At 40.3% G+C, this 20,612-nt stretch overlaps 1 protein-coding gene across 7 annotated transcripts in view; it reads right to left on the bottom strand.

Moving 5' to 3' along the window:
• The window catches only part of SGCD (sarcoglycan delta), a 379,008-nt gene that overhangs the window by 58,310 nt on the left and 300,086 nt on the right, over positions 1 to 20,612 (bottom strand). Inside the window, exon 7 of one of the 7 annotated variants that reach the window (XM_061617473.1) lies at positions 13,672 to 13,762. The exons of the other annotated variants lie outside the window; for them this stretch is intronic. Within the exon in view, the coding sequence (XP_061473457.1) occupies positions 13,687 to 13,762 (76 nt within the window). The 3' untranslated portion in view covers positions 13,672 to 13,686. Of the gene's footprint in view, positions 1 to 13,671; positions 13,763 to 20,612 lie in introns of those variants that run through there. 7 annotated transcript variants of the gene reach the window in all.

Raw genomic sequence — 20,612 nt, 5'->3', positions numbered from 1 at the left:
TTTTCAAGTCCACAAGGCAATGCTTCATACTATAACTAGCTTTTACTGATAGAGGCATCCCCTGCATGGAGTTCCACTCCAGCAATGCTTCCACCAGCAAAACAGGTACAATTTTAATTGATTTCCCCTTTCCCCAGTAGCTCCCTATGCCTCCTAAAAATCCACTCCAGAGAGTTGGGGAATCTTCTGGAAGCAGTATGACAGGTGGTACAGAGGGAAACCAGCAAAAAATGCCTCCCACTTCTGCTGGTGGGAGCTTCCAATGGATGTCAGTCCCATCCATAAGTGGAAGGAATGTTTCTGTTTGCAGACGTCTAGTAAAAATCCAAGACTATATATTATATCTGATTTATTTACCTATAGTGAACCATATAATTCTTTTTCTGATAACCCATCTTGCACCCCAAGGGTATTAAGTAGCATACTAAAACACTGCCTAGTGAAAATTCAAACTATGTCAAAAACAGTAATTCCTTAGCTTTAGCACAGAATTTGTTATTTAGAACATCGAAACAAAGGTATTTCTGTTTCTTAGGTAGGGGTGGGAGTAGGAAATCCCATAATTTGCTGGTGTTTTGAGAACAATACTTGATTTCTTACCATGACTAAATGGAGTTATATTGTTTTCCGAAAGCCTTAATTTAAACTGGGAGTGAAAGTGTCAATTCCCACTAGCCAATGCCCTTTCCACTGCATGTGCCACTAGAGCACATGGAATGGTCCCTGGGGTCATGGCCTGGCAGCATTCACATGGAGGTGCCATTGTGTGAACCGTTACTTCAGCTTAAGAACTGTCTATGCGGCCACTGTTACTTGAGCAATTGATGTATAAACCTAGCACTGCAGGTGCTGAAACAGTTAATGCATGGAACCATTGGTTTACACAAACAGTATTTCCATGTGAATGCTGCCAGATTATGAGTTCCCAAGGTGTTATTTTTTGGGGGATGGGGGAGTCAGTATGAATGTGTTCAGGGACATTTCTAATAAGGATTATTGCTTTTTAAATATATATGCAGTCATCAGGCCAGTGGAACTCCTCCCAAGTAGTTACAGATAAACTGGGCCGGCACCAGGCATGACTGGGCCCTTGGGCACCAGATGGCCCTGGGTCTATGTCATCATGCTTCCCAACACTCCCTTCTGATGGAGAATTAAATAGGCTGGTCCGCCCCACCCACCTCCCATGTTGCCACGTCAGCATGCTGCCTACACCTGTCATCACCCAAGATGGTGGTGGGGGTGCTGACGCAGCAATGCGGGAAGTAGGTGGGGTGGGCAGGCCTATTTAAGCCCACATCACTTGCATGGGGGGGTTTCCTGGGGTGGAGCTCCCGCTCTGTGATCTGTAGCAGTGTTGGGTCAGTGGGCCCCATGAACTGTTGCTGATGTGGATTGTGTAGTAGAAGCTTCACCCTCCCAGCCTAAAGAAGTTCTGGGCCACAGGAGTCCTTGGCCAGTGCTTGACCTGGCTGCCTGCTGGTGCCAGTCAGAATATGAGACAAGAGGACCCAAGTGGGAACTCCCAAATTTATTTCAGTGGGAGCTCATGTTAAGGCTAATGAAGGACTTTAAAAATCCAGTGCTGTTCTAGGTACTACTACTACTACTACTATTATTATATTATATTATATTATTATTATTATTATTATTATTATTAATAATAATAATAATAATAATAATAATAATAATAATAATAATGTACATCATCATTTGGAGAGAATCGATGGCCTTATAGGCCCTTCCAACTCTACTATTCTATGAATCCACATACAATGTGAAAAATAAATGATGAGAAAACAATTCACTAAGATGGAAATAATACCCTATCTCCTTAAAAAAAAACCTGGAAAATAAGAAAACACTCCTTAGGCATTTTGTAACGGTGACAAAGTTCTGCACTGAAGAATATGCCGCAACAGAGGCAGAATGACTTAAGTTAAGAGCTATGCTGAGATACCACTGTGAAGGGATAGCAGGACTGATGGTCATAAACTGAGGAGTTGAATCTTGAGAATCCCATATTAAGTCCTATTCAATAAAACACATGAAGGTTTATATTGGGTAGGGGAGTGTTCATGCAAACCCTGCCTCCAATGTCCCTGAATGCCCAGCACCACTTACGAATTTTATGTGTTGAGTATGAAGATCTGAAGGGAGATTTTTAACTTTGCTCAGTGAGGATTAGACGTTTTCCCCTGATCAGGAGCTCTGCTAACTTTGGGGTAGGAAAACTAGAGTAGCACACTCCTAACTTTTTCAGACCACAATCCCAGTTTTAGCTCTAAGCTCCAGTCTTTTCTACTGCATTACAGCCATCCTTCCATTCTTTGCCACTCTTTCCCCTACTCTCTGAACCTTCTTTCTTTTTCATTTTCTTAAAAAAAGAGAGAGAAATCGCAGCGATGACACAGATGTGACCTAGGTTGTGTTAGCACACTGGAGACCTTGATCCATCAAACAAATATCAGACCATATTTGTTGTTTGCCTGCCTGCCTTACTCTTTTGTGACCAATCTTATTAGCAGTGCTAAAAGTTCTGCTTACCTTCTTTGTATCTTTCAAATTCATCTTTAGGACATTGCAGTCTTGAAACAGCCATTGGCAAGCATGCATCTCCCTAGGAAATGCCCTCACATTATCAATGAAGCTCTGCAGAAGTGGTCATCAACAAAAAAACAAAACTTTATTTTTCCTAGGTTGTTTGAAAACTGCAAGGTAATTTATTGGAGGTCAGTGTATCAGTTTGTTCAGTAGTTTCAGAGGAATTCATTCTCCTGGAGCAGTCATTACCTATCCAGATTTCTAGTTTTCATTTCCTGCATCATACACAGCCTCATTAATCACTCCAAAACAAGGACAGCAGCTGAGACCATATTTTCTGCAATACCTCTGCCTCCAATAGCATAGACTGTGGTGCTTCTTTTCATAAATACATATGAAATATTTTCAAGTATTCAGCATTTGCCAAAGTTTTCAATTTTGCCAATTTTTAAGGACAAATTTGGAAGGAAAATTTGAATTCATATTTTGAATTTTAATTTTTAGCCCAAATTTCAAGTTGTTGATAGTTCATAATTTTTTCTAATATGAATTTTTATAATCTGTTAATCCTTAAATGCTAATTCCTATTGCATGCAATATATCAAGTCCTTTTAAATGCCATTATATCTCAGCTATATCAGTTATCAAATACTATTGCATGACAACCCTCAAATACTGTTACATGTTATCATGTTCAAACTATTTTCTTGGGAATCCTGGGTTCTTTGGAGACTTTATCAGGGATTCCTTGATGAGAGAATAGTTTCCCCACTTCTGCTGATCTTTTGCAATGTGCAAACATAGTTCTGTGTGTTCAGGGCACATTTTCAGTTCACTATGGAAAACAAAGCAATCATAATGTGCCAAAATACAATTTGAACAACATCCCGGAACAATATAAAGATCAAATAAGGAACAGTTTTGAGGTTTTAAACTTAGTTGATAGAGAACCAGAAGACCTATGGATTGAAGTCAGAGACAGGGAAGAATGCAAAAAGACAATACCTCTAGTTAAAAAGAGAGAAAGACGTCAAAGGATGACTGATGAAACTCTTAAAATGGTTAAAGAGAGAAGGAAAGCAAAAGCAAAAGGAGACAGAAACACTGTAAGAACCCTAAATGCAACAATACAGTGACTAGTACGTAGGAACAAAGAGAACTACTACAATAGTTATTGTATAGAAATAGAAAAGGACAACAAAAAGGGTACAACAAGAGCCCTATTCCAAAAGGGAAATTTAAACCAAGAGTAGGGATGTTGAATAATCAACAGGGGAACACACTGACTGATCAAAATTAAATAAAAGGAACATGGAGGCAATATACTGAAGAACTATATAAAAGAGATGCAAGGATGACAGATTCATTCATGGAGGAACTCTATGATGAAGAACCAGAAATTTTAGTATGTAAGGTGAAAGCTGCTCTTAAAATACTTGAAAGAAACTAATCACCAGGAACAGTGATTCTGTTCATGTTCTTTTGGCATACCAATGCAGTTGCTACAAGTTACTGAGACTGAATCTGTCCAAATTTGACAAAAAATTGTCAACAAATAAGGAAAAGAAAACAATGACCCACAGACTGGAAGCATTGAAAATACATCCCAATTCCAAAGGAAGGGGATCCCAGGGAATGCAGTAATTATCGAACTATTGCCTGAATATCCCATGCAAGGAAAGTAATGCTCAAGATTCTACAACAAAGGCTCTTACCATATACGGAACAAGAAACGCCAGACATCCAAGCTGAATTTAGAAAAGGAGAACATACCAGAGATCATATTGCAAGCATATGCTGGATAATGGAATGGACCAATGAATTTCAGAAGAAAATCACCCTGTGCTTTACAGATTACAGCAAAGCCTTTGCTTGTGTAGATAATGAAAAACTATGGAATGCTTTAAAAAAATTGGGGGTGCCACAGCATCTGATTGTCCTGATGCACAACCTATACTCTGCACAAGAGGCTACTGTATGGAGAAACCGAGGCTGTGAGACAGGGGTGTATTTTATCATCCTATTTAGAATCATAGAATTGGAAGGGGCCTATAAGGCCATCAAGTCCAACCCCCTGCTCAATGCAGGAATCCAGATTAAAGCATACCCGACAGGTGGCTGTCCAGCTGCCACTTGAATGCCTTTGTTTAATCTATATGCAGAGCATATCATACGGAAAGCAGGACTGGACCACAATGAAGGAAGTGTGAAAATTGGAGGGAGAAATATCTATAATTTAAAATATACAGACGATACCATACTCTTAGCAGAAACCAGTAATGATTTGAAACGAATGCTGATGAAAGTTAAAGAGGAAAGCACAAAAGCAGGACTACAGCTGAACGTCAAGAAGACCAAAGTAATGACAACAGAAGATTTACGTAACTTTAAAGTTGACAACAAGGACATTGAACTTGTCAAGGATTATCAATACCTTGGCACAGTCATTAACCAAAATGGAGATAATAGTCAAGAAATTAGAAGAAGGCTAGGACTGGGGAGGGCAGCTGTGAGAGAACTAGAAAAGGTCCTCAAATGCAAAGTTGTATCACTGAATACTAAAGTCAGGATCATTCAGACCATGGTATTCCCAATTTTGCAGCAGCAAGATCAGCATGGTACAAATGCACCAGCAGAACCAATCTGGGGCATTTGCACTGCATCAATCTTGGTAAATACGTGTGTGGGGCACTGGATGAGTATGAGCACCAGTGAGTAGCAGTGCCCCACCACACTGTCTTCTACTGCCTGAGACCAAATAAGAGTCCTTCCTCATATAAAAAAATGGAGCAATACGATCCATAAATGTCTCTGGCATTTATGCCATCCAATTGCTTGTTCATGCTGTATTCTAGTGTGAAGGAAAAGGGAATGTGTAGTTTCCTATCTTCATGGTAATAGGGCAATTAAGCCAAAAACTTGTGGATAATGTGTGTGTTCCAGCCCAATAAATATTTTAACATGCTTCCTAGTAGCAATTACTTAACCACTAAATGCAAAGATGTATCACTCAACACTAAAGTCAGGATCATTCAGACCATGGTATTCCCGATCTCTATGTACGGATGTGAACGTTGGACAGTGAAAAAAGCAGATAACAGAAAAATCAACTCATTTGAAATGTGGTGTTGGAGGAGAGCTTTGCAGATACCATGGACTGCGAAAAATACAAAATAATTGGGTGTTAGAACAAATTAAACCAGAACTATCACTAGAAGCTAAAATGATGAAACTGAGGTTATCATACTTTGGACACATAATGAGAAGACATGATTCACTAGAAAAGACAATAATGCTGGGAAAAATAAAAGAGTAGAAAAAGAGGAAGGACAAACAAGGTCTGAACAGGGTGGTTTACAACAGATGCTGGTTGGAGGTTGCTGATTCACAGGGTCGCCATAAGTTCTAATCAACTTGAAGGCACATAATAACAACAACATGGACAATGGTGAGGCCCAACCCTACATACAGAAGAAAACATAACCAGTTCCAATGCAGGGTGATGTTGGCATGGCAAACTGCATCGAGGGAAGCCTGTAGTTCAGGGGTAGAATAAATGTTTTTCATGCAGAAGGCCCCAGGTTCAAGTCTTGGCATCTCCAGTTATGGTAGGAAAGACTCCTGTCTAAAAACCCTGGAGAGCTACTGCAAGTCGGTGTATGTAGAACTGAACTAGATGAATCAATGATCAGACAGTATAAGGCAACTTCCTACCTGTCTGTAAAGAAAGTCTGGTTTTGCTAATGTTTGCTAATAAAGATGGTTCTGTGGCAAGGAATTGTGGGGAAAACATCTTGCCTGAATGAGGGCCTCTAGTAGGCTATGGGACTGTCAGTTCTCACAGCTGAATCCAGTTATTGCAAAGTTAAACAGTTATTGCGAACACCTGCTTATCAGCTTGAGACTGGTACCTCAAGGCTACAGGCCTGGGAAGGTTGGAGAAATTGCGCCACCATTAGGTGCATAAGCTCTAGAAGATTTCATCATCAGAAAGCACTCTGATTGGCTAATTAATTCCTGGCTGGTGCCGGACTCTTTCCCATGAAAGTAGAGCTATGCTTTTGGCCTTTTGTTCCTTGGTGTTACCTGATGTTGGGGTTCTAACTTTCTAATGCTATCCAGGCCATACATCTCTGGGGAGATGTGTAACCATGAAGTTATTCTGCCTGTCTTCCTATAATGTGTGAGTATAGAATAGGCTAGACAGTTTTCTTATTTTGTCCTGTGGTTGAACTCCATATTTTTTGTATTTTACCTAACCTTCTGTTTGGTTGAAGGAATTATTTATTATTTATTTATTTATTTTATTTAATTTATATACCGCCCTAAGCCCAAGGGCTTTCTGGGCGGTGTACATACAATAAAGCAATCAAAATATATAAATACAATAATACAATATAGCAATACATACATCAATAAAATAATGCAATTCTCAAAATTAAATAAATAACATTATTAAAAGAAAAGGAAAAAACATTTAAATGAGTCATGATCAGAGAACTTCATACAGCCAGGTTTTTTATACTAGATACGCTCTGCTCCGGAGGTAAGACAGTCTCAATTTGAAAGGACACAAATTGGCTCTTCTTCAGCTTTTTCAGGACCTGATCTTCGTGACTCCCAAATTACTTACTATATATTTGCACTTACAATTTTATGTTAATGAAGACTACTTCTTATTTACCAATGTGTGTTCCCTGCAGGGGAAGTGTGGCTATGAATCCAGCATCTTGGCCAGTTAGCCGCAGACTACTGGATAACTGAGTATTTTTGCCTAAAGGCTCCAAGACAAGGAGTGCATTTTTGGCTCTTGTCTTTTGGAATCCTTGGCAGGTCTATTTCTGGCACTTTGGGTTTCCCCTTGGCCCAGAATGGGTGATCAGGTTTAAGGGGGGGTGGCAGTCTACCTACTTTACCAGGGTTGACGTTTGGCTTAACTCAGCCCTAATAAGGGAGACACGGGTTGTGCCTGGCAGGGATCAATTGCCCAGGAGTTCATTACACTGTCAAACTAGTCATACCCAAGCCTGCTGATGCTTGCAAGACATTATTTTATATAACGAGGTGAGGAGTCCTGTAATGGGAAGGAACAACAGTTCCTTTTTTTATAAAATGTCATTTTGCTGAAGTTGATTCTTAGCCACCCTCATATGTTTGAAGTCATTACTAAGTAAAGGGATACTTAAATGAAACAGGTTGGTGTTGTGTGATTTTTTTTTAGTGGTGGATTTGTTTTATTTTATGTTTTTATCTTTTTTTAATTGTTTTAAAAGTGAGACAACATTTTTAAATATTTAAAATATTGGAGTATACTTTGAAAGAGACCACCAACCTCTCAGCTTTTAATGTTCTTAATAAACCATAGTAGATGTGGGTTGCATCAAACTAAGTTAGAATGGACCCATTGAAATTAATGGACTTAAGTTAACCATGTTGGTTAATTTTCAATGAGTGTACTTTGAGTTTGACTAACATTGGATATGAGTCCATGTATTGATGTCCATCGTACTTTCTATTTCCTGTCCAAACATGTAGTATTTAGCATATTTTGCTTCGCTGTCCCTTAAAAAGCAGCATTATTTTACTCTAAATTGCTCATCCGCATATGGTGATATACCTACAGGAGTTTATTTACTATCTTTATTTATATCAAATTTCTATCTGGGCAGACCTTGCATTGAACCTGAGTTGTTATTTCTTCTTCTGGCTGTAATTATTTCTAATTGTATTCTTCTCACCCACTATAACATTTCATGTTGGGCAGAAAATTAGCCACCATTATCACCAATGTTTCACTTTAATTGGTAAATAACTATGTCGAACAGTCCTAGAGCCAAATCAATTTACCGACAGCTAACCACTATCTTAGACTGGGGATGTGATCTTTGTTTTGTTAAAATCAATGGGCTTCCTATCCAGACTGACATACCTCTGTGATTCTGAGATTTATGTGTCATATTTCAAAGAACCAATTATACCCCCCAGCCACACTCAAAAGAAAATGCAACAATTTTACCTATTGATCAGAAGTTAATTAACCAACGTGCCTTTGGTTTGAAGATGTTACAGCCACAAATGCATTTTAATTCTGATATTTGTATCTTATTGTTTGATCACCATGGAGCAATAACATTTCTGTAGCTGGGAATGTATTCATATCTTGATTGGAAAACTTTTTGGATTGGGATGCAGATACTTCATAGTTGATGTTTCACTCAATTTTTGCACCTAGGGTGTGTCGGTAGGCTCAGCCACCCTACTGAGTCATGAATGCAGATTGAATAATGGGATCAATCCAAGATCTCATCAATTGTCCCTATGATGGGAACTGCCAAAGGCCTTTTATGAATCTGAAATAGTTCAGTGATGTTGTGTTCTGCTGCATCTTTTCAAGTGCCATAAAAACAAAACTCAGAAGTGGAGTGGTCTTGGGAACTGCAGAATGATAGCTTAGAAAAGAATTGTCAATATGTCTGCTTTTAAGTAGTAACTCCAGTTTGACCTGCATCTTCAGCTTTGTATGCAGCCACACACCCATAAAATCACATTGCATGCTCACACATGTCATATGCTTTAAAAAGCCATGAAAATGGGAGTACACATCTTGCATAGTCAGAGAAGGACCAACAATGCTGCATATCTTAACAGTGCTGAAGGAATGTCATGATTAGGGTTGCCATATTCCAGGTCCACAAATCCGGGCAGGCTAATTTGCATATTATTTGCATATTATGCAAATTATTTGCATATTAATATTTGGATTGTCCAGTTGTTTTGTTTTTGTGCCTAGGAATTACCACCAAAAACTGGGGAAAGATGTGACAAAACTTTTTTTTGAAAGCAACATTTTCAGCCTTAAATGCATAGACTCTAGTTTCCAACACTATGGAGTATTTATTGATTGATTAAGAGGATTTATATCCTGCCCTTCTGCTGTTAAAAACAGAGCTCAGCACAGCTTACAAATATAATAAAAACAATAAAAATACACAATCAATATAAAAACATAATAAGAACACAAAATATCAACAAACATAAAGTAAGGCAGGGCAGCAGTACGGTTAACCATTACATATACGATATATTTCAGAGATGTGGTGGGTGGAGAAAAACGAGAAGCCAAAATGTTAGGAAAAGGAGTCTTTCACACCACATGCTCAGTTCTAAATACTGTTGCAGCAAGTTTTACAAGTTCCTCCAGTATTCCACTGGTGCAGGCACTCAGACATTCAAAGTATCTGTATGTTTCTTAGGTTTTATAAAAGCAGAGCTTTGCTTAACTCAAAATTTCTTCTCCCTTTGATCAACCACATCTACACAGGTTCCACCTCCATACTCAAAATGAAACTGGGCAACAACCCCACACATACCTTGCTAATTAGATTACCAATGCCAGGATGTCTGTCTTATTGACTACTCTCCTGCTCCCCCCCCCCAGTCATCATGAAAGACCCAGTCCTAGGCTCAGAAAGAAAATAAATATCTGGTCTTCTTCAAAGTACTGATAAGCCTCTTGTTTTAATTAAAATAATTATAAATTCTTGCTCTTATCACTAATGGGAGTTAATTATTGTGCATATGCTACTGTTGCTTTTATGGCTGTAACGGAGTGAGGTTAAAGATAAGTGAAATGCAAATAGGAAAAAAACAACACAAAAGGCAGTAACACTTTCCTAAATGTAATACCATACCAACCACAACAAGATTCCTATGAGTGAGGCAGAGAACTCAGCATCCCACAACCAGTCAGGATTCATAACCAAAAACCCAAACTAAAAAAATCCTAGCAGCCAGTCAGCCAAGGTCACAGAAATCCCCATGCAGCACAACCTGACCTGGGGACTTCAGTTAATGCAGAATGCTGCAGCACAATTGCTGACATGAGTGAAACCCTATCAGCACATAATACCTCTGCTCTGAAATCTGCATTGGTTGCTGATTTGCTACCAGGGCAAGTTCAAGCTGTGCTTTCCATGTTATGGGTGCAACATAGTACTTGTTCTGCTCTTGTAAGAAATCAGTCCTGTAAAGTGGCAGCACCTATGCTTTGGAACTCCTTGCCCATTGACATTAGGCAGACACCTCTTTTCAGCACCTGCTAAAATCAGTTTTCTTGAGGCAAGCCTCTCCAGGCATGTGGAAGCTATTGTGTTTTTAAATCTGTTTTTAACTCATTGTTGGTTTTATTATTTTGAATTTTTTTAAGTATCTGTCCTTAACGCTTTTGCCAATAATTTTATTGTTTTAATTCTTTCTGTAAACCGCTTTGAGATTTTTTACAATAAAGCGGTATATAAATGTTGTCAATAAAAATACATCAATAAATGTTGGAGTCACTGTGGCCCTTGAGTCTCTTCCCACTTTTAGGAACCAAGGAATCTGCCTTATACTGATTCAGGCCATTTTGTACCATGATTTCTTAAATGCAATACCATACCAACCACAACAAGATTCCTATGAGTAAGGCAGAAAACTAAGCATCTCACAACCAGTCAGGATTCCTAACCAAAAACCAAAAATATGTTAAATGAATAAATATTTATATAAGCATGACTATCAAATATATTTATTATTTACACAAACTGTAAAGATATTTATAGTGCAATCCTAGGTTTATTTATTCAGAAGCAAGTCCCAGTGTATTCAGTGGGGCTTACTCAAACAGGGACAGAAATGCAACGTCAAGTGATAAGCAACTTCATTCACACAACCCAAAATTCCGAATCATGCCACTTTACACTGTTTTGCAACTGTTTATACTTGTTTTTATGGTTATTGGATTTTAAATGGCTTTATTTCTTGTTGTGAGCTGCCTTGGTTTCCAACCCTACCTCACAGGGTTGTTGGAAAGACTCCACACACACACACACACACACACACAAACACACACACACACACACTGCAGATGTATAAATACATACAGCCCATATAACAGTTTATTGTCAAACCAGTTGGTCATTGCAGAAAAGTCAGTATTAGTTTTTTAAAAAACCAGTATTAGTTTCCTACAGAATAAAAACTGTAATACCTAAGTAAGCCCTGTGTACTTGCTTTAAAACAGGACTGGAGCGAGAACAGAAAGAGTTAGAACACAAACACAATTCTTTTTTACATTCACTCCAAAGTTCCATTGATTTTCAGCACATTCATAACCATGTCTACTCAAAAGTAAGTCCTATTGAATTCAATGGGATTTACTCTGGGCATATGGGATTAGCATTGCTTTTACAAAAGCAAGTATTGGAAAGGTTTTCAAAACACTGCCCAGGATCTGACTCCTGCACACAAGAGGGAAAAAAACTAAAATGTATATATTTACCCAATTTATGAGATTTTCAGATAAATGGGGGACCCACCATTTTCTGGCATTGCAATGAGGTTTTCTAGACACTGCCTCAGGTCAGTGAAACTGAAACACAACCCTGGCTTCACTGATTGGCTGCAATCCTGAACGGGTGGGGTTAAAGCTACGAAGTGCTATACAGTACTGTTTAAAGAAAGATTTAACATTCGGAGGGGCAGCTGACATTTTTATGTATATCTCGAGAACCGGACCACCTAGAAACTTAATTTTTTAAAAAAATTAAAGCTGAGAATCCGGGCCACCTAAGGGGCTATATGGGCGCTGGGTGGCATGCAAAGAATCCGGGTAAAACCTGGTTAACCGGGCAATATGGCAACCCTAGTCATGATGGAACATTGTTCTGACAATCAATCTTAGGGGGAAAAAGATTGCTCTTAGTGGCCAATGGAAGCAACCATATTCTCTCCCCCCTTCCAAGAATGCCTCTGAGATGATGCAATGTCATGATGTAGTATTTCCATAGGGGATTCATTCAGTCTCAAATTAGAAGAGAATGCTACTGGGTGGGTGCTGAGGGCTGCCTCCTACTACTTGAAGCCCACTCCCATGAAGATTATCAGTACCCTGCAATCTTTTAAGAGGACAAATAGTTCTGCAAAAGTGGAGGGATATTTGGCCTCACCTCAGTCTTACTTAAAGAAGAATAAGCTTGTCTCTGAGCTGAGACCATAAAAGCAATGGCATTAGTCATTCAGAAGAACCTTTCTTAATCACGGCAGCTCATGAGCCACATGGAATTCCACAAAAATACAAATACAACCAAGTGCTTTGTAAACATACTCTCAATATCATGGCTCACAATAAAATATTTATCAGGATTATTTATTGCATGACACAGACATCAATCTCATTTTCAATTATGTTCTAATGAAATGCACCAATTACTGTTTGAACGGTGACATACAATGTCTCATTCAACAGCGATAAATCTTGCTTACACAAGCTTTTCAACATACTTTCTTCAACAACATTAATTATGGATGTAAACAAAGATACATTATTATGGGGGGGGTTACCCATGTTCTGAGATGGCTGCTTAGAGCATGGGCTCTGTGCCTGATTACCACTTTATTTGACTACTACCCTGTTCATAAGTGAATTTGGAAGTATATCCCATTAGGGGATATCTTCAGGAAACCAACTGGCGTGGGAACATGTTCTAATGTAGCACTGTCTGACTAAATCAGTCGTTTCTAATTTGAGGCCTAGCTCCGAAGGGAAACCAAGTAAAATGGTGTCCAAACCTTCTAAGCCTGGAAGATCGGATGGTGAAGATACAGAAGCTCTCATACAGAGAGAATTCGCTGCCCAGCTTTTACAGCAGAAGCAAGATCTTAAAGAGGAATGGGCAACTACCTTAAAACCTATTAAGACCAAATTGGCATCTTTGGATAGTACAGTCAAAGAAGTGGAAACAGCAGCAATGGAAGCAGCGGATATGAGTGTTCAAAATGCAGAGCTGATTTTTAAACTAAAAAAGTCTACAATGGATCTCCAAGTTAAGATTGCAGATTTGGAGGACAGGGGATGTACATAGAATCTTCGCTTATGTGGGATTCCAGAAGATTTGGAAGGCTTGAATATGTGAACTTTCCTCCTCTCATTGTGGGCAGAGCTCTTTCTGGAGTGGGAAATAACACCACAGGACATTGAGAGAGCTTATCGTACTCTGTATCCGAAACCCACTGGTGTCACTAAGCCTTGGGATGTAGTATTTTGTTTCACATACCATGACTCCAAAGAGGAATTTTTGCGATGAACCCAGGCCTTGTCGGATCTCACTTATAGGGACTCCAATTCTTGTTCTTCAGGATGTCAGCAGTGATACTCTGTAGCACCAACGCTTTCTTCACCCTGCGACAGAGAGACTTCAGGAAGCAAAGATCCCTTATAGGCAGGGATTCCCATTCTGCTTGATGGTAAAGTAGATGTGATCATGCATACAGCTGTCACCAGGCAGGAAGCTGCACATATTCTACTTCTTTTGAATCTAAAGCTGCCATGGAGTGAAGAAGGAGATGGACGGAGACAATTTTGAGGATCCCTCCTCCGAGCAACGAGCCACCATCTCATGCTGCCGACCATTGAAGAAATGTTGTCAGACCCCGAGATATTTGGATCTGCAATCTTTCACATTCTGTAACCTCTGCTCCCAAAATCGCTGATGTACATGGACATCAATAGCTTTTCCCCTATCGATTATTTTCCGGAGGGTTGTGTTTTCATCCGGACTACTGAGGTTTTAGGGGCAGGGAAATATTACGTGTGTGTTTAGTAACTGTTCTTGGACCTCTTTCTCACCCCTTCATACTTCCGCTTTAGGTTTATAATATACTAATTAATGTTTGGGTGGGCATTATTATCTCTTTCCCTTGTTTGGTTGGGTAGTTCATATATGTAGTATTTTATATTTATGGCGGTGTCAGGTCATAAGCAGCGTTTGAGTGATCCCCTTTTTTTAAGGCAGAGGGCCACCTATCAGCAGAGGCTTTAGTTTCCTCTGCAGAAACCCTTTTTCAGTCCTAGGTGTCATGGCTGGTTGCCTGAAATGGTTACGGTTGGATTTTAATTTGTGGTTACTGTTTTGGATTGTTCTTTGGATGGAACTATCAAAGCAAGGGGATGGGGAGAGAAGTGGATTTGTTGAGGTTATAGATTGGGAATGATTCGATTCCAACGGAAGGAGGAAGTCGAATCTCCGGTAAAAGGGGTCGAGGTCCACTCAGCCTTCCATCCATCCGTGGTCAGTAAAATGAGTACCTGGCATATGCTGGGGGGTAAAGAAAGGCTGGGGAAGGAACTGGCAATCCCACCCCATATATACGGTCTGCCTAGTAAACGTCACAAGACGTCACCCTAAGAGTCGGAAATGACTCGCACTATAAGCCTCCGCTCTCTCTCGACGAGCAGGGAGGGGGAAGGCATGAATTGCAGGTGCCTTCATGGCCAGAAGGCGCGGAAGGTCCAGCTGTTGTGTCTTTTCCAGCCTTGGGGGAAGGGAGTGTGTTAGATGCTCCACCAATTCCCACGGGTGAACCCTCCCCCTTTCAGGATAGTGCTCAGCCGCCAAACGCCCTCTCGGAGCCGTTAGGGGAGGATTCTGAAAGAGCAGTAACTCCTCCTTTGCCAAGCTGTGAAAGAGCCGTAACTCCCCCTTTGTCCACCCGTAACTTAGAGATGTCTGAGGCTTCCCCGCCTTCTACTTCCCTGTCTGTTGATAAGGACCCTGTTTTGTCAGACGAGCCCTTGGAAGTTCGCCCCCCTTCACCTTGCTCTCGACGGCGGGAAAAGTGTACTGGTCAGAGGGCGGGGGTACGAAGGAGTGAGAGATTGCGCTCCATAACTTCCCCTATATAAGTCTGCTGAGTTTGGAGGGGGGTGTTGCATCAACTCTCTTTTACGTTGCAGAGCAGGTCTAAAGTGTTGTTAGGGAATTATAGTGAGTTATTGTAGGAACTCTATGAAGCGCACTGCTTTTGATGTTTCCATTACTCTAATAAAACAAGATTTACTTGCACCAATGTCTCAGCCGCTTGGGTCCAACTCTGGACGGGACACCGCCCCCCTCAGGACTCAGTTATTAGAAGAAGTCACCAGGTTGGAAAGGCGTTACCAGGTGATGGGATCTCATAGAATATATTGCACTCTCTTAGCTATAAGGAAGTCCTTAGAAGCCTTGGAAGTGGATTCTGTATCTAAATCCTTAGTTTATTTGGGGCAGAAGTTTTATAAATATGATAAGAACTCACGCCTTCCAGAAAATGCAATTAAACGAAAACAGGTTAGGCATTGTGTTTTTCTACTACAGTCGGTGGGGAGTGCTGAGATCTCTGATCCTGAAGCCACAGCAGCCTTGTTTGCCAACTTTTACAGAGATCTTTATGCATCTAAAAATCCAGACAATGATCGTATAGACGCTTTTCTAAACAGCATACTGGTTCGCCCATTTTCCTGGGATTTTTGTGAAAAGCTGAATGAAGAAATTACGCTGGTGGAAGTATTGGCTATTATCTCTAAACTCAAGCCCTGTAATTCACCTGGTCTGGATGGATTTTCTGGGGATTTTTACAAGTGTTTCAAGGGGTCTTTAGCTCCCCATCTGGTGGCCCTTTTTAATGGGCTACTTGATGGGAGTGATATTCCTGAGTCTTGGTTGAGGACTACAATGGTGGTTATTCCAAAACCTGGGAAGGACCCAGCTAAGATGGATTCTTATCGCCCCATATCCCTCCTCAACCAGGACCAGAAACTGTTTACTGCACTCCTTGCAATGCGCCTGAACACTTACATTGCAACATATATCCATCTGGACCAGGTGGGATCCGTACCTGGCCAACAACTTTCAGATTCTATTAGACGATGGTTGAACATTATTCATCAAGCCAGAACCAAATGTGCCCCTCTAGCCTTGGTTACCCCCGATGCCTTTAAGCTGTTTGACTGTCTTGAGTGGCAGTATCTCCTGAAACTCCTCGAGAAATACCAGGTGGGAGATAAAATACTGAGGTAGATTGCGAAGCTATACCTATGCAAGCAGTGTTAATAATGTGGATTCTGCCCCCTTTCCTCTTTTGTGTGGAACCCGACAGGGGTGCCTGTTATCTCTTCTTCTTTTTATTCTTTCATTAGAGCCACTTGCTGTCTTGCTTCGGGGTTCTCTACTGGTTCTGGGCAGAGCAGCAGCATTAAAAATGGGAGCTCTTCCCAAACTTTTATTTTTATTTCAGACTCTCCGTATCCCCCCAAAGACACTTAAGGGATGGCAGCGTTTATTCAATGAGTTTATTTTACAGTTGAAGCTTTCAAGATTATCCTCATCTTTGTTATATTCTAAATATGAATTGGGGGAGTGGGGATTACCACATTTATATCCTTTCTTTGTAGCGTTCCAAATCCGTCAAATGGTTCCTATGTTGTTTTTTGACCACGCAACGTTGTGGATAGGTATTGAAGCAGGAGAGTCCCTCTCCCTTCCATTAAGTAATGTGCCTCTCCCACATTGCGGGTTGTCTGGCATTGCTTATCTAACCTGATTACAAAATACTGTATGGGACTCTGGAGTAAATGGCAATGCAAACTCCTTTCCTTACCATCTCCCCTGAGTCCATTACCCTTTATCTCTACCTTCCAACCGTGGACAGGGAAGCTCTTTCAGATCTGCTTACCCAAGCTGGCCTACCTCATATAAGTTTTCTCACAGGGCATTCCTCTTTCGGAGCAGCAATTACTGGAATGACTGCAGGGATTCAGGATTAATTGGTTATGTGTGCGCCAAATCAGCTCCTTCATTGCACGCCCCAAAGTTAGGATGTGGGGTTCTAGGCCTTTTAAATCACTGGATTGTGTGACTTTAGGGGCACAAGTAGGGGGTTGGTCTCTAGATTGTATTCCTTATTGGTAAATGTACAATTTCCCCCCTTTGGAACTCTCCACGCTGTATGGGAGGTGGATATGGGAATGAACCTAGACCCCGCTCAGTGGAATAAAATGTGGTCTTCATGCCCCCTTCGATCGATCTCTGCCAGTGTTTGAGAGAACACGTTAAAAGTTATCCACTGGTGGTTTTTGACCCCAATGAGATTGACCCACATTACTCTGTCAGGTTCTCCTTTATGTTGGTAAGGTTGTGGGGATCGGGGTACTTATTATCATATGATTTGGAATTGTCAGTGTGTCTTTGAGTTTTGGTGCGCAGTTATTAGAGAAATTAGTTCAATTATTGGACGGGAAGTTACCTTAGATCTTAGATTATGTCTGCTCCCTATTTTTGTTAGTCCCAATTCAGAGTTACCATATAAGGAGTTAATCATTTATTTGCTAACTGCTGCATGATTAACTATAGCCCAGGGCTGGAAAGATGCCTTTTTGGTTTCATTGGACACCTAGTTTCCAAAATCCCTTTTCCTTGCAGTTTCTGAAAAACTAACTTATTTTCTTAAGGAGCTTAAAGGACTAGTAGATCCAATGAACTTTTATGATTTATATGAAAAGGCAAACACATCGATGGATGGTTCTGAAAAAAACATGATGTTATTTGGTTCTCTTGAAGACCAGTAACTAGCATCCCTCCCTTTTAAATATAAGATATCCCTTTTCCTTTTATTTTTCAATCCCCACAGGTACATTTGATGTTCTGTGTTTACAATCTGTGTTCCCCCTAGTCTTATCAATAGTGTCAGTTCAATTCTGTTCCATCCACTCAGTTGAGAATTGTTATTTTATATTTGTTGTTGTTGTTATGTGCCTTTAAAATATTATTTTGCTCCTTAATTAATCTGTACTGTATGATATTTTAAATAAAGGTTGTTAAATAATTAAAAAGATACATTATTATTCTGGTATTCAGTGATAAATCCTACGTTTCAGTATGACATTATGTTTGACAGTCTTAATCACTAGGCAGTTTCCAGCAATTATGCAACAAATCCCTAACAAAACTCAGCTCAAGTACAGCTGAATTCTGAACTAAGTTATTGTGACCTAGGGTTTGAAATTATGTAGAACTCTCTTTAAAGTACAGGCAGAAAAAAAACTTCCAAATATACTATCAGTGGTATTTACTGAATAACTAAGAGGATGGCATAATTAAATCAGCAGCCTGTATTCCCGTTCTGTATTTTAGCCATCTTTATATTGTTAGAACCCAGAAAAGAGGTAATAATAAATGAAAAACCAGATGCATGTTTAAAGGTATGCATATAGTGGCTGTTTTGCTGATCTAGGGTAGTGGGAGAGGAAGGAGGAAATGGGCCTTTCACTTTTGAATGGTGGAAAGTACTTATAGCATCTTTGCTTTGCATTTGCCCATTCAACTCTGAACCATTGCATATGTTATTCATCAGTAGTCCTCAGATTGTGGGGTGGCCCCCCAAGGCCATGGAGGCATTAAGTTCTAGCGAGGGACGGGATCCTGAGGGTCTTCCTCTCCAGCAAGCGAAGGCCTGAGTAGGTTGAATATTCCAGCCTTCCCCAATATGATGCCTTCTAAATCTATTCTTAAAGTTTTAAATTGTCTTAGTATTTTAAGTGTATGTTTTATGTTTTTAATGTTATGAATAGTTTAATTCTATTTTAATTGTATATTTTTGTATGTTTTTTACCTATGTGTAGTTTTTATTTGTAAGCCGCCCTGAGTTCCAGTTTTGGAAAAAGGGCGGGGTAAAAATAAAAATTGATTGATTGATTGATAAATGTTTTGGACTCAGACTTCCACAGCCCATCCAGCATTGCCAATGGGATTATAGGAGTTGTCATCCAAAGCATCTGCAGGACCTCAGGTTGTAGAAGGCTGGAATATCCTATGGCTGTGGGTATTCACTGAACTACACTGAATTTCTTGGCATGACTCCACTTTTACTGCTTATCATCCCAATGTGATTCAGGATGAAGGGAGTTCCGAAAGAGATGCAGCATTGTTCTTACATTTTCCTGTGTATGGCTTTAGGAGAAGGACAGAAACATCCTATAAACTAATGGCACACTCACTCTCTGGCTTGGGGAAATCCAAAGGTATGAATAAGTACACTTTTTTTAGTGGGATAAAAACTAAGAGGAGAGGAACCCCCCCCCCAGCTCACTGGTCACAAAAGCTGGCTGACTGTTGGGGGGGGGACAATGGAAAACAGGGTGGGGTTGGAAATGGACTGGCCAATCCTGTAAAAGACATAGTTGGCAGGTTGACATTCTGAACGGAAGCACTTCACACTGGAAAATTTTGTTGTAGTCTATTTGTCATATTGTATTCCTCTTCTACTAATAGTGTGGGATTACTACTCCAATCCATAGTTCTTCATTAGCAGCAGATTATATGTGCACGACTATATGCAGGAAATGCTGTACATTGACTTGTGGAATCAATTGCTAATGGTGGGTTCTTGCCTCCCCCCAAAGTAGCATAGCTTTAGAAGTTTTAAAAGTCTGAAATACCTTGAATGAAAGAATGGAGAAAATGTAGGAAAGAGTGAGTGTTGGGGAACAAGGGCCAATGTAGATGTGGCACAATAGGATATGAAAGAAGAGAGGTAAGCAGAGGTAGGACTGTGCAGAACATGAATCTGTTTCAAAGATAATAGGCTGCTTTGAGTAGCATAGGCATCCTATTGACACTGGCCATCTTTAAAATGGGAAAACCTATCAGCTACCTGCAAGGTTGCTGTGAAAATGGATTTCACTTTGTAGAGCACTGTGATGCGTCCTTCCCTGGTTCTCCCTGTCAGGTTCCTACCTGCTCGTGGTTACTGCCTGTCTCTAGGCACCACCAGGGACTCCACCAGTCCGGACCGCACTCTCTTATGGTTTACCTATCCGCTCTAGCACAGATCTCAACAGATCCCCCTGCTAGGCAACCACCAGTAACGTCCCAATACTAGTATTCCCAGAGACTCTGAATACTGGTATTGTTATTCTCTTCACCGCTGCCACCATTTGTTACAGTTCCCCTTCAGCCTTGGTCATTACCTTACCCTCCCTTCTGGTCTGTGAAACCCCAGCCAAGGATCAGGCCTTTGCTAAACCAAATTAAGTATTTATTACAGATAACAAAGCTAACAAGATTAACAAGATTTCTTCTTAAGGCACATAAGCATATGGTTTTACTCAATACTAATCCGAACTCCACCTCCCTCCTGGCAAACAACTCTCTAAACCCCACCAAGCAACCCACTCGTTCTCTTCTCCCCCCCCGATTCCACTCTCACTCTTCCTT

This window comes from Rhineura floridana, chromosome 3 (genome assembly GCF_030035675.1).
Source record: "Rhineura floridana isolate rRhiFlo1 chromosome 3, rRhiFlo1.hap2, whole genome shotgun sequence".
Lineage (NCBI taxonomy): Eukaryota > Metazoa > Chordata > Lepidosauria > Squamata > Rhineuridae > Rhineura > Rhineura floridana.
The sequence above is the reverse complement of the archived record's forward strand: the minus strand, read 5'-3'. Positions and strand labels throughout refer to the sequence as shown.